This window comes from Phyllobates terribilis, unplaced genomic scaffold (assembly GCF_046119375.1).
Source record: "Phyllobates terribilis strain yellow unplaced genomic scaffold, ASM4611937v1 Scaffold_8__6_contigs__length_399053987, whole genome shotgun sequence".
Classification (NCBI taxonomy): Eukaryota; Metazoa; Chordata; class Amphibia; order Anura; family Dendrobatidae; genus Phyllobates; species Phyllobates terribilis.
Genome location: NW_027362768.1, coordinates 186,514,681 through 186,527,770, shown reverse-complemented (window position 1 = coordinate 186,527,770; position 13,090 = coordinate 186,514,681). Strand labels below are relative to the sequence as shown.

Here is a 13,090-nt window from a genome sequence, read left to right as displayed (position 1 = left end):
CAGCTGTAAATCATAAAAACCCGATATGAATCTAGTATCGCTGTAATCGCACCGACCCAAAGAATAAAGTCGTCTAATCACTTATATCGCACGAGGAACGGCGTAAAAAAATAAACTCTAGGGTTAGGGTTGGGGTTGTGCTAGGGTTAGGGTTGGGGTTGGGGTTGTGCTAGGGTTAGGGTTGTGCTAGGGATTTTTTCAAAAGTAAAGAAAAAAAAATGCCGATATGGCGACTAATGTCGAAAAAAAAATGATAGACCAGTGGTGATACCATGTTTATTTTTATTTATTTCGAATGGGGTAAAAGAAGGATGATTTTGATTTTCTTTTTTTTTTTCACCTTTTTAACTTAATCTTTGAATTCCCTTTAACTCACAATTGTTTGATCATTTAGTATTGTAGTATACAGTGAAAATCTCAGTCTCCCATGAAGCCCAACCAGTGGCCAAGCTTAACAAGAGGACCAAGATGGCAGCAGCGGCGCCTTCAGTAGACCCCCAGCTGCCACTGGAACCAATCGGTGCCCCAAAATTGCACAATCGCATGTTCTAGTTAAACGCCACGGTTTGTACCAGGATGGCAGCGATGGGGGCTATAGCGAACCATCAGTACCCCTCATTGATCACAACACTTAGCATCTAAGTGGTTAAACAGCAGTTCTGGGAACCAGCTCCGATCTCTGCTGCTAGAGGCAGATGCTGGCTGTATAACACAGCTGGGTTCCCTGCTCCACACACCGGCACCTTTACTCCCTCGATGCAAGGGTCTACATAAGAAAGCGGCATTATGAAAGACTCGGAAGCATGGCGTCTCGGTTTCCAGTCTCACGTTCTTCTGCACGTTCACCTTTATTGCGCTCCCTTTGCACAGTAAGTAATAGGCTTAGATACAGAACGTTCAGCCACTGAAGTCAACAATGTGGCAGCTCGTAAAAACATAAGAAAAAAAAAAAACAATTTAAATTAAAGGCTTTACAATGAGCAGAGACCCTACGTTCCCAACCCCGTCCCCTCGCTCTATCTACAGTGTTGGAGAGTGGAGACAATGGCAGCTGATCCTGGCGACGCTTCTGCTCCTGCAGGTCCTAGCTCAGTAGCTCCGGCTGTACGCCGACCCTGCGGAGGACCTCCTCCGGCATACACAACACTGGGTTCACCGGCTTGATTCCTTCTTCTCCCAGGAGAGATAATCCAGCAATTCCGAAGAGGGTGTGAAATGGATCCACCTGGAAAAAAAAAGGGAAATACTGGAAAAACATGTACCTTGGTAGTATTGAAAACATCTTCTACTCTGAGGAAGCTCAAACAACAGGCATGCTTTAACAAGCAGAGCTGCAGTGTAAAGTATTTGAGCAGGACAGAACAGCAGCCTGAAACTCATGAACATTTCAGATTACTGCGATGTACAATGTACCTAAGCTGGAGTCACTGAGCAAGCAGCGATCTTGAAAATGGTGACTATTTAATACCAAGTGTATATAAAAAAAAAGCTGCAATCCGACATCTCTCTGGTTAAGTGGCGTCACTCACCATATCACCGGGCCGGTCTGCAAATCCCCCCGTCTCTTCATCCTGGCAGGCCAGAATAAACAGCCGCAGCTTCTCGCGGTCTATCCAGTGCAATCGTCCAATTATTTTCAGAGACGCCAAAACCCACCATGAATAGCAGACGTCCGGGAGCTGGAAGACAAGTAACCGCTTATAAATCAGTGTATGACTAGGAGGTTCAGGTTAAAGGGTTCTTTCCAAAATAACACGTTATCCAATCTCCAAAAGGATAGGAGGATAGCTTGCTGACCTCTGACTACTGGGAGACCCAGCGATCCTAAGATCAGAGCTTTGGAGCCCCAGGAACAGGAATCTGCAGCCTCGTCAGGAATAGAGGAGAGGTTCATTCATCATCAATAGGACTGCCTGTAGTAGCTGAGCTCGGCACTCAACAGTCCCATAGACAATGAATATGGCGGAGGCCGAGCACATGCACCTCTTCTCCATTCCCATTCCTGATGAGGGTGCAGAGTCTTGCTCTTGGGTCTCCAAAGCCCTAATCTCAGGATTGTTAGTGGTCCCAGTGGTCGAATCCTCAGCAATCAGGATGTAATTCCTCACACTATGGATAGGACATAACTTAAAATTTTGGTACAAATCCATTAACAGTGGCCACAAGAAATGCTGCCTTTTTCTCCTTTTTGTAATATGCAATAGAAAAAGATAATTCCATCGTCTCCTTTGAGCCATTCGCACCTTTTCTGGGCGTCCGTTGAGTCCTCCTGATGGGAGCTGCCGTTCACAAAGCCACCAGCCCAGTAAATCCGCATTTATTTGGTGCAGTTGGTTCGTGACAGACAGAAATCCTGAGCAACAATAGATCTAAAATTACAAACACAAAGTTTCAATGTAAACATCTGACACATGGAGCATTCATAGACAAGAAAAGTACAAGGAAAGTCATAAAGGAAAGGGAAAGCATCGGTGGCCCCCAGAGATATCGATGCGTCTCACCTGCCCGGCGTGAGACTCAGAGCCCGGCCTGCAGCCGAAACCGCCGTCAAAGTTCATGCAGGATAAAACAAACTCTACAGCCTTCTCTATATTAATGGCATCGAGCTTCCCCTGCAAGAGCAAAAATGAGAATTATGAAAAAAATACTATATATTACAAACAAAGATAGATACAGTACAGACCAAAAGTTTGGACACGCCTTCTCATTTAAAGATTTTTCTGTATTTTCATGACTATGAAAATTGTACATTCACACTGAAGGCATCAAAACTATGAATTAACACATGTGGAATTATATACTTAACAAAAAAGTGTGAAACAACTGAAAATATGTCTTATATTCTAGGTTCTTCACAGTAGCCACTTTTTGCTTTGATGACTGCTTGGCACACTCTTGGCATTCTCTTGATGAGCTTCAAGAGGTAGTCACCGGAAATGGTCTTCCAACAATCTTTAAGGAGTTCCCAGAGATGCTTAGCACTTGTTGGCCCTTTTGCCTTCACTCTGCGGTCCAGCTCACCCCAAACCATCTCGATTGGGTTCAGTTCTGGTGACTGTGGAGGCCAGGTCATCTGGCGTAGCACCCCATCACTCTCCTTCTTGGTCAAATAGCCCTTACACAGCCTGGAGGTGTGTTTGGGGTCATTGTCCTGTTGAAAAATAAATGATGGTCCAACTAAACGCAAACCGGATGGAATAGCATGCCGCTGCGAGATGCTGTGGTAGCCATGCTGGTTCAGTATGCCTTCAATTGTGAATAAATCCCCAACAGTGTCACCAGCAAAGCACCCCCCACACCATCACACCTCCTCCTCCATGCTTCACGGTGGGAACCAGGCATGTAGAGTCCATCCGTTCACCTTTTCTGCGTCGCACAAAGACACGGTGGTTGGAACTAAAGATCTCAAATTTGGACTCATCAGACCAAAGCACAGATTTCCACTGGTCTAATGTCCATTCCTTGTGTTCTTTAGCCCAAACAAGTCTCTTCTGCTTGTTGCCTGTCCTTAGCAGTGGTTTCCTAGCAGCTATTTTACCATGAAGGCTGCTGCACAAAGTCTCCTCTTAACAGTTGTTGAAGAGATGTGTCTGCTGCTAGAACTCTGTGTGGCATTGACCTGGTCTATAATCTGAGCTGCTGTTAACCTGCGATTTCTGAGGCTGGTGACTCGGATAAACTTATCCTCAGAAGCAGAGGTGACTCTTGGTCTTCCTTTCCTGGGGCGGTCCTCATGTGAGCCAGTTTCTTCGTAGCGCTTGATGGTTTTTGCAACTGCACTTGGGGACACTTTCAAAGTTTGCCCAATTTTTCGCACTGACTGACCTTCATTTCCTAAAGTAATGATGGCCACTCGTTTTTCTTTACTTAGCTGCTTTTTTCTTGCCATAATACAAATTCTAACAGTCTATTCAGTAGGACTATCAGCTGTGTATCCACCTGACTTCTGCACAACACAACTGATGGTCCCAACCCCATTTATAAGGCAAGAAACCCCACTTATTAAACCTGACAGGGCACACCTGGGAAGTGAAAACCATTTCCGGTGACTACCTCTTGAAGCTCATCAAGAGAATGCCAAGAGTGTGCAAAGCAGTCATCAAAGCAAAAGGTGGCTACTGTGAAGAACCGAGAATATAAGACATATTTTCAGTTGTTTCACACTTTTTTGTTAAGTATATAATTCCACATGTGTTAATTCATAGTTTTGATGCCTTCAGTGTGAATGTACAATTTTCATAGTCATGAAAATACAGAAAAATCTTTAAATGAGAAGGTGCGTCCAAACTTTTGGTCTGTACTATATATATATATATATATATATATATATATATATATATATATATATATATATATATATATATATATATACATATACATACACACACACTGCTGGTCAAATGTGTGGACTCCCCTGTCTCTGCAGTGGTTTTCCTTGTTCTTATTGGATTGTGCACATTGTAGATTCAGACTAAACGCAGCAAAGCCACAAAAGGCAGACCACATAGAAACGAGTAAAGAAACCCGTGTGACTCAAATCTGCAGCCGGTTGTCAGTCCCAGACCTAAGAATACAGCTTAAGCATCCTAGTTCTGGAAAACCCCTTTAAAGGGAATCTGTCACCAGATTTCACAATGCAGACTGTAAATATTGACAAATCTGTTAGACCTGATGAGGCTGGTGCACTTACATGTCAGAATGGTTGTATAGTCCCAATATGAACACAAGAAATGTATCAGTCCGACTATAGAGTGACAGCGTCCAGGAGCGTTCAGTCTCTGCCTGCCGAGCCTGACTGACCGCTGCAACTTGTCCGGAGCAGTGTGAGATCTCAGGAGCAACAGCAAGGCAGAGGGACACAGAAGAGCTGTCAGTCAGGCTACCCTACGCAGCAGCAGGGAGGAGGGAAACTGAGGAGCCATCAAGAAGGCTTTAAGGGCTACACAGCCATTTTGGTGTGGATTTTTTTTTTTTTTTTTATAACTAAGTACACCAGCATTGTGTGGTCTAAAATATCTAACTATGAATGCACACAGTTTGTATTGAGAAATCTGGTGACATCTTCAAAAATTAGTAAATCTAAAATTTTCTACACACATCATTCTTTGGCAGCATTTTTCTTTTAAATAAATGTGTTTGATCACCTGTGCTTTGTTTGAGGGAACAAATAGGGGGTTTAAAAAAATAAAATAAAAATCAGTGTGTATAAAGGGAGAGTGACACGGCCGTATAACTCAGATGGGAATCGCAACGCAATGCTGGGACAGAGAAACATGCTGTCACGCTTGGGTCTGAAGAGCTGACGGCCAGTCCGAGCATTGAGTTGTGATCCCTGTCCGAGTTATACAGTCATCTGACTCTTCCCAAAGACACAACATCCTCACACTGACAGTTCATCACACCTACCAGAAGAGCAAGCGTCGCAACGGCACAGAAGGAAAAGCGGGTGTCTATCTCTCCTGCAAGAACATAAAGAACAGAGGTCAGCCACATACAGCTCCAGCCCGCGCCCCTTTCCCCTGGTGATGACAGGGGGTATATTCTGCTTTATTTAGTACATGAGACTTTGAAAGTCATTGTGGTATTTTTCGTTTATTTTTTTTTTCTTCCTGTGATACAGGGGGCTTTACTTTATTATTGTATATTTGTTGAAATGGAAATATAGACACATTTGCTTTTTCTCTATTTTTTTTTTTTTTTTTTTTTAAATAAATTATTTTGCTTCCCGGTCATCTTTCTATAAGTGGTCTATAGTTTTAGGTCATTGGTGTTGGGGCTGTCGTTTGTGCCAGCGCTTGTTTTATTATATATATATATATATATATATATATATATATATATATATATATATATATATATACACTGTGCCTCACTACGGAGATTGGTGACTTTTGGGGCAAAATTTAACTTGAAATACTTTTCTCAGGCCAATTATTTTTTTTTTTTTTTTAAAGGCCAACCTCCCAAGTGCAAAAACCCTGTTTTTTTTCCCCTACAGGCATCTGCAGAAAAATAAGTAATAGCAATCTGTTCTGACTATTGCATTTTTGCTGAGTTTTATTTATTTTTTTTTAGGTGTTTTCTACTTTTTTGGATGCCATTTTAGTGCAGATTTGACAGATGGTTGGTTAATGCGTTTCTTTAGTACAGGAATACTGGGATTCTGCACTTAACAATGCAATTGCGTTATTAAGAGGGGGGAAAAAAATTGCACCAGCAGCAAGTATGGGAACGGACATATAGCGCAGATTTCACCCCCCGCTGAATCTCAATTCTATCTATGATTCAATGCACAGCCTGCATTATGCAGCAAACCTGCATGTTAAACATTCAGATTTTGCAAAATGTGGCAAAATTTGCAACAGATTTTTTTTTTTCCCCCAGTATGTGCACACACCTTATATCCATATACAGCCACTGACATTGATTTATCCAGGTCCGGCTACAACAAATCTGCACAAGCCACAAATATCCCCAGAAATGATGACTGGTACTTATAGGAATTACCCCACTTGTCTCCGGAGAAGGAGCCGTCTTCTTTCTGCAGAGACTTCACGTACTCCACTACTTTTTCTGTGTCGACTTCAGAGAGGCTGTCGAAAAGAGTCAAGATCTGCAAGAAAAACCATGAGTGGTCATACGCCTATAACACAGGAATTACTCCAATACAACAGCTATGAGAATTGTGGCCACAACGTCATCACTGCCGGTTACCTGCACGGCGCTCAGCGTGTACAGAACATGGGGGTCGTGTCCGATGCTGGCGCTGAAGCCGCCACATTCGTGCTGACAGGACTTGATAAACGCCAGGATCTCCTCTTTGTTCATACGCTGAAGTTCGCCCATCAGATCCATTACGGTCAGACCCCAGTACACCCCGCTCATCCGCAGGTACTCCGACATACAGTATTCCTGCAGAGACAGCCGTCAGATATGGCCCGGCCCCATGCACGCTGCACAGCTCCAGTGACACATATCCGCTACTCACATAATCGTCCTTCTTGGCTCCATACGACTCGATATAGTCAGAATGCTTTTCCAGCAGGAGGGTCTGGGGGGCATCAGCTTTAATACTAACATCCTTCTGCGGGGTCCCCTGTAACGAAACGGAAGGAAATGACTATAGTATATTCACAGGTTACTCCTGACCATGACGTTATATATCCAATCCTGCAGACAGAAGACATCACTATAGATGCAGAAATTATTCACGTTTTGCAGGAAAACAACAAGATGATCTGACAACATCCTACTTCTTTGTGGAAAATAATGAAATGATTGGATTTTTAGCACAGAAGGTTTGTTACTTTCATCCAAATAACCCATCTGTCACTTTGTCGTGCGCTTTCTGCACGTTATTTTGCTAACGTGGACTTCTATAGTGGCTGAATGTAGTGAGCGCCACCTTGTGGAGTGTACGGAGCAAGTCAATACAGCCCTGAAAGTGGGAGCAATTCCTTCCCATAGGCACCAAGTTAAACCAACTCCTAGCAAACATTATATGAAAGGAGACACCGGAGTTATGATGGCTAAAACATACATATTTTATTTATTAAATACAAAAGATTTCATATAGACAAACAAACACTAGCAACTGAAGGCAACAAAGTGCAGCCAAATCCTCCACGGCGACGGCCCAAAGGGGACGGGACCCTAATAAGAAATATCAAAATAAGCTGCAAAAAGTGTAAATGTAAAGTGCAGAACAGGTAGGGCATAGGAATAATCACCATCGTATAACAAATGGCAGTATAAGTGTATCTGGAGCATCCATCAGCGATTTACCACCGCACCGCACCCCTTGTGCAGCCTCTTCTGTCGACAGCCCACGGCCACTCATTATTGGTAAGATCATCATTGGATTAACTAGCCTGTCTATATGTAAATTGCTGATGGATGCTCCAGATACACTTATACTGGCATTTGTTATACGATGGTGATTATTCCTATGCCCTACCTGTTCTGCACTTTACATTTACACTTTTTGCAGCTTATTTTGATATTTCTTATTAGGGTCCCGTCCCCTTTGGGCCGTGGAGGATTTGGCTGCACTTTGTTGCCTTCAGTTGCTAGTGTTTGTTTGTCTATATGAAATCTTTTGTATTTAATAAATAAAATATGTATGTTTTAGCCATCATAACTCCGGTGTCTCCTTTCATATATTGTTATAACTTTTAAAGTATTTTTTCATTATCTTACTCTAAACTAATGGGTGCAAAGAAGCAACGGACAATATTTGGGAAGAATCTCAGTCATGTAGGTGGAGATGTGGAAAGTCTGAGCCACCTATGGGTGCCGCTCATGTCAGTATCCATGGAGGAAACCAAAGACTTCATGTAGGTAATACAGGGAATCACTTGGTGTTGTGACACTGTGATAGGGGCGCAGGACCCTCTACTTTTCCCCCAGCTTGGAGGAAAGGATGCAGAGTAACAGGCTGGCAACACACTGTAATAAGGAGGGAGCACAAAGACATGAGATTGTGATCGGAGGAGAGCTGTTCGGGAATTTTTTTTTTTATTTTTACCCACACAGCATTGCTCATGTATACTGGGCCGGCACCAGCGCCCGATGCCTTTGTGATCCCTGGGCTTGGAGGTGCCGCTATGGGCAAGCTTCAATTTGCAATATCCTGGGAATAACTACTGTGCTTGGAGCCAGCTCTGATCACAGCAGTTTAAGGCTGTGTTCCCACAATGAGCTTTTGATGTTGGAGAATTTCTGCAACATTTCTCCACCCATTAAGTAAAACAGGTTACTTGCATGTTTTCAAATATATGCAAAAACTCAAGGAAAACTCATAGTGGGAATGTAGACTAAAGGGGTTTTCTGTTTCAGAAATCCCTGTTCATGCAGTTACAAAAAAAAAACCCACACATCAAACTGTGCTTTACTTTCCCTCCCTGGGTCCAGAGCTGAGTGTCTACTGCTGCTCCCAATGTCTGTTATTGTCTGCAGCACTGACATGTCAACAACAGTGCAGCCAATCAGTGAGCTCAGCGGGCTCGGAGCAGGTTGTGCTGTCAACTCGGGCAAAGCGGCTGAACTCACTGATTAGCTGCAGCCAATAACACTGGGAGAAGCGACGGAGACCCAGGGCTGGATCCACGGTCAGTGTGTAAAGCTCAGTGTGTGAGGAGACCCAGGGCTGGATCCACGGTCAATGATTAAAGCTCAGTGTGTGCAGAGATCCAGGGCTGGATCCACGGTCAGTGATTGAAGCTCAGTGTGTGCAGAGACCCAGGGCTGGATCCACAGTCAGTGATTAAAGCTCAGCGTGTGCAGAGATCCAGGGCTGGATCCACGGTCAGTGATTAAAGCTCAGCGTGTGCAGAGAACCAGGGCTGGATCCACGGTCAGTGAATAAAGCTGTGTGTGTGGAGAGATCCAGGGCTGGATCCACAGTCAGTGAGTAAAGCTCAGTGTGTGCAGAGACCCAGGGCTGGATCCACGGTCAGTGATTAAAGCTCAGCGTGTGCAGAGAACCAGGGCTGGATCCATGGTCAGTGAGTAAAGCTCAGTGTGTGCAGAGAACCAGGGCTGGATCCACGGTCAGTGAGTAAAGCTCAGTGTGTGCAGAGAACCAGGGCTGGATCCACGGTCACTGAGTAAAGCTCAGTGTGTGCAGAGATCCAGGGCTGGATCCACGGTCAGTGAGTAAAGCTCAGTGTGTGCAGAGATCCAGGGCTGGATCCACGGTCAGTGAGTAAAGCTCAGTGTGTGCAGAGATCCAAGGCTGGATCCACGGTCAGTGAGTAAAGCTCAGTGTGTGCAGAGATCCAGGGCTGGATCCACAGTCAGTGAATAAAGCTCAGTAGGTGCAGAAACCCAGGGCTGGATCCACGGTCAGTGAGTAAAGCTCAGCGTGTGCAGAGATCCAGGGCTGGATCCACGGTCAGTGAGTAAAGCTCAGTGTGTGCAGAGATCCAGGGCTGGATCCACGATCAGTGAGTAAAGCTCAGTGTGTGCAGAGATCCAGGGCTGGATCCACGGTCACTGAGTAAAGCTCAGTGTGTGCAGAGATCCAGGGCTGGATCCACGGTCACTGAGTAAAGCTCAGTGTGTGCAGAGATCCAAGGCTGGATCCACGGTCACTGAGTAAAGCTCAGTGGGTGCAGAAACCCAGGGCTGGATCCACGGTCAGTGAGTAAAGCGCAGTTTGTTTGTTTTCTAAAACAAACTGCAGTCGGGGAACAGGGGTTATTTGAACCTGTAACAGCCCTACAATCTCTTAGATGATGATGTGATCATTTAAGAGGTTGGAGATGAGTCAAGTTGTTCCTTCTATTTTACATGTTCCTATAACCCCCCTCCCTGTAAGTAAATGAAATATGAAAACAAAACATCTGGCATCGCCATGAGCGGAGCTCCATAAGACCTAATGAAAAAAAAAAGGGAAATGGCAGAATCGCTGCGTTCTGGTAACCAAAAAATGAAATAAAAAGTTAGAAAGTCGTACGGACCCCAAAATGGTGATAACTACTACAGCGCAAAATACAAGTCCTAGAGCAGAAAAATAAAATTGTGATTGGTGCGGCAAGGTGAGGGGGGAAATCAGAAGCAAAGAGGGTCCCGGGACCCCTGTCACCCGAAGGCCCAGATAACCCCGGAGCCGCCTGGAAACGGACACTGGTCTCAGGAAGAGTCTGCCAAAAATCCTGTATGGAGAAGTCCCCAAATAGTGCAAAGGGGTGTGAGCCAGGGAGAGCAGACCACACCGAGGACTACAGGCAGGGCACTACCACTCCCAGCAACCCCAGACAGTGACAGCATGCTGGGAGGTGCAGGATCACACAGAGGACTACAACTCCCAGCATCCCCAGACAGTGACAGCATGCTGGGAGGTGCAGGATCACACTGAGGACTACAACTCCCAGCATCCCCAGACTGTGACAGCATGCTGGGAGGTGCAGGATCACACTGAGGACTACAACTCCCAGCATCCCCAGACTGTGACAGCATACTGGGAGGTGCAGGATCACACCGAGGACTACAACTCCCAGCATCCCCAGGCAGTGACAGCATGCTGGGAGGTGCAGGATCACACCGAGGACTACAACTCCCAGCATCCCCAGGCAGTGACAGCATGCTGGGAGGTGCAGGATCACACCGAGGACTACAACTCCCAGCATCCCCAGACAGTGACAGCATGCTGGGAGGTGCAGGATCACACCGAGGACTACAACTCCCAGCATCCAAAGACAGTGACAGCATGCTGGGAGGTGCAGGATCACACCGAGGACTACAACTCCCAGCATCCCCAGACAGTGACAGCATGCTGGGAGGTGCAGGATCACACCGAGGACTACAACTCCCAGCATCCCCAGACAGTGACAGCATGCTGGGAGGTGCAGGATCACACCGAGGACTACAACTCCCAGCATCCCCAGACTGTGACAGCATGCTGGGAGGTGCAGGATCACACCGAGGACTACAACTCCCAGCATCCCCAGACTGTGACAGCATGCTGGGAGGTGCAGGATCACACCGAGGACTACAACTCCCAGCATCCCCAGACTGTGACAGCATGCTGGGAGGTGCAGGATCACAGATACGGGACGTAATATGGAGGGAGAAAAGGCAGCGCTGCTGACAGCTGCAGCAGACACAACATGACACTCCACCTGCACACAGCACTCACCATCACCGGGCTGGGCGGAGCTGCTGACAGTCACTGCAGGACCCCGCTGCTGGACGTGGATTGGAGGAATGTGACATAGGCGTCCACCCCGCTGCCTGTCCGCACTCTGTGGTGCAGACTGGGGACGGCGCTGCCTGTTCTATGAGGCGCACATAGCGCTGTGTGATACTGATCAGCACCGGCTGAGAGGAGGACAGCTCTCCACAGGGAGGCCCCCGCTGTCATCACGTGACCAGTCCTAGCAGGGACTTATTATTAGGGCTGTCCGGTGTGATGCCTGTCCTGCTGTCATTCTGTCACCACCACACCCCGAAAATGATGATCCGGTCACAGGATGGTCAGCCAGAGTCAGAGTGCCCCTCCAGTAACCGAGCCTGCATAATGACAGCCGGGGTGCCCCCACAGTGACCGAGCCTGCATAATGACAGCTGGGGTGCCCCCACAGTGACCGAGCCTGCATAATGACAGCTGGGGTGCCCCCACAGTGACCGAGCCTGCATAATGACAGCCAGAGTGCCCCCACAGTGACCGAGCCTGCATAATGACAGCCGGGGTGCCCCCACATAGTGACAGCCAGGGTGCCCCCACAGTAACCGAGCCTGCATAATGACAGCCAGAGTGCCCCCACAGTGACCGAGCCTGCATAATGACAGCCGGGGTGCCCCCACATAGTGACAGCCAGGGTGCCCCCACAGTAACCGAGCCTGCGTAATGACAGCCAGAGTGCCCCCACAGTGACCGAGCCTGCATAATGACAGCCAGGGTGCCCCCACAGTGACCGAGCCTGCATAATGACAGCCAGGGTGCCCCCACAGTGACCGAGCCTGCGTAATGACAGCCAGAGTGCCCCCACAGTGACCGAGCCTGCATAATGACAGCCGGGGTGCCCCCACAGTGATCGAGCCTGCATAATGACAGCCAGAGTGCCCCCACAGTGACCGAGCCTGCGTAATGACAGCGGGGGTGCCCCCACAGTAACCGAGCCTGTATAATGACAGCCGGGGTGCCCCCACAGTGACCGAGCCTGCATAATGACAGCCAGAGTGCCCCCACAGTGACCGAGCCTGCGTAATGACAGCGGGGGTGCCCCCACAGTAACCGAGCCTGTATAATGACAGCCAGAGTGCCCCCACAGTGACTGAGCCTGCATAATGACAGCCAGAGTGCCCCCACAGTGACCGAGCCTGCATAATGACAGCCGGGGTGCCCCCACAGTGACCGAGCCTGCATAATGACAGCCAGAGTGCCCCCACAGTGACCGAGCCTGCGTAATGACAGCGGGGGTGCCCCCACAGTAACCGAGCCTGTATAATGACAGCCAGAGTGCCCCCACAGTGACCGAGCCTGCGTAATGACAGCCAAAGTGCCCCCACAGTGACCGAGCCTGCATAATGACAGCCGGGGTGCCCCCACAGTGACCGAGCCTGCATAATGACAGCCAGAGTGCCC

The 13,090-nt window shown here is 47.3% G+C and overlaps 1 protein-coding gene across 1 annotated transcript; it reads right to left on the bottom strand.

Moving 5' to 3' along the window:
* Positions 1-321: 321 nt before the first annotated feature.
* RABGGTB (Rab geranylgeranyltransferase subunit beta) lies at positions 322-11,861 on the bottom strand. Its single transcript, XM_073643922.1, has 9 exons — positions 11,642-11,861; positions 6,989-7,096; positions 6,715-6,912; positions 6,508-6,613; positions 5,407-5,459; positions 2,502-2,612; positions 2,244-2,369; positions 1,530-1,679; positions 322-1,225 (listed from the first exon to the last, which is right to left on the bottom strand). The coding sequence occupies exons 1-9, from the start codon at positions 11,642-11,644 to the stop codon at positions 1,085-1,087; spliced, it is 996 nt and encodes a 331-aa protein (XP_073500023.1). The 5' UTR covers positions 11,645-11,861; the 3' UTR covers positions 322-1,084.
* Positions 11,862-13,090: the final 1,229 nt, after the last annotated feature.

Coding starts and splice junctions, on each gene's coding strand:
- RABGGTB (XM_073643922.1), bottom strand. Junction 6,614..6,714: donor ACACGCTGAGCGCCGTGCAG/GTAACCGGCAGT, acceptor TTTTTCTTGCAG/ATCTTGACTCTTTTCGACAG. Junction 1,680..2,243: donor TCAACGGACGCCCAGAAAAG/GTGCGAATGGCT, acceptor CTTGTCTTCCAG/CTCCCGGACGTCTGCTATTC.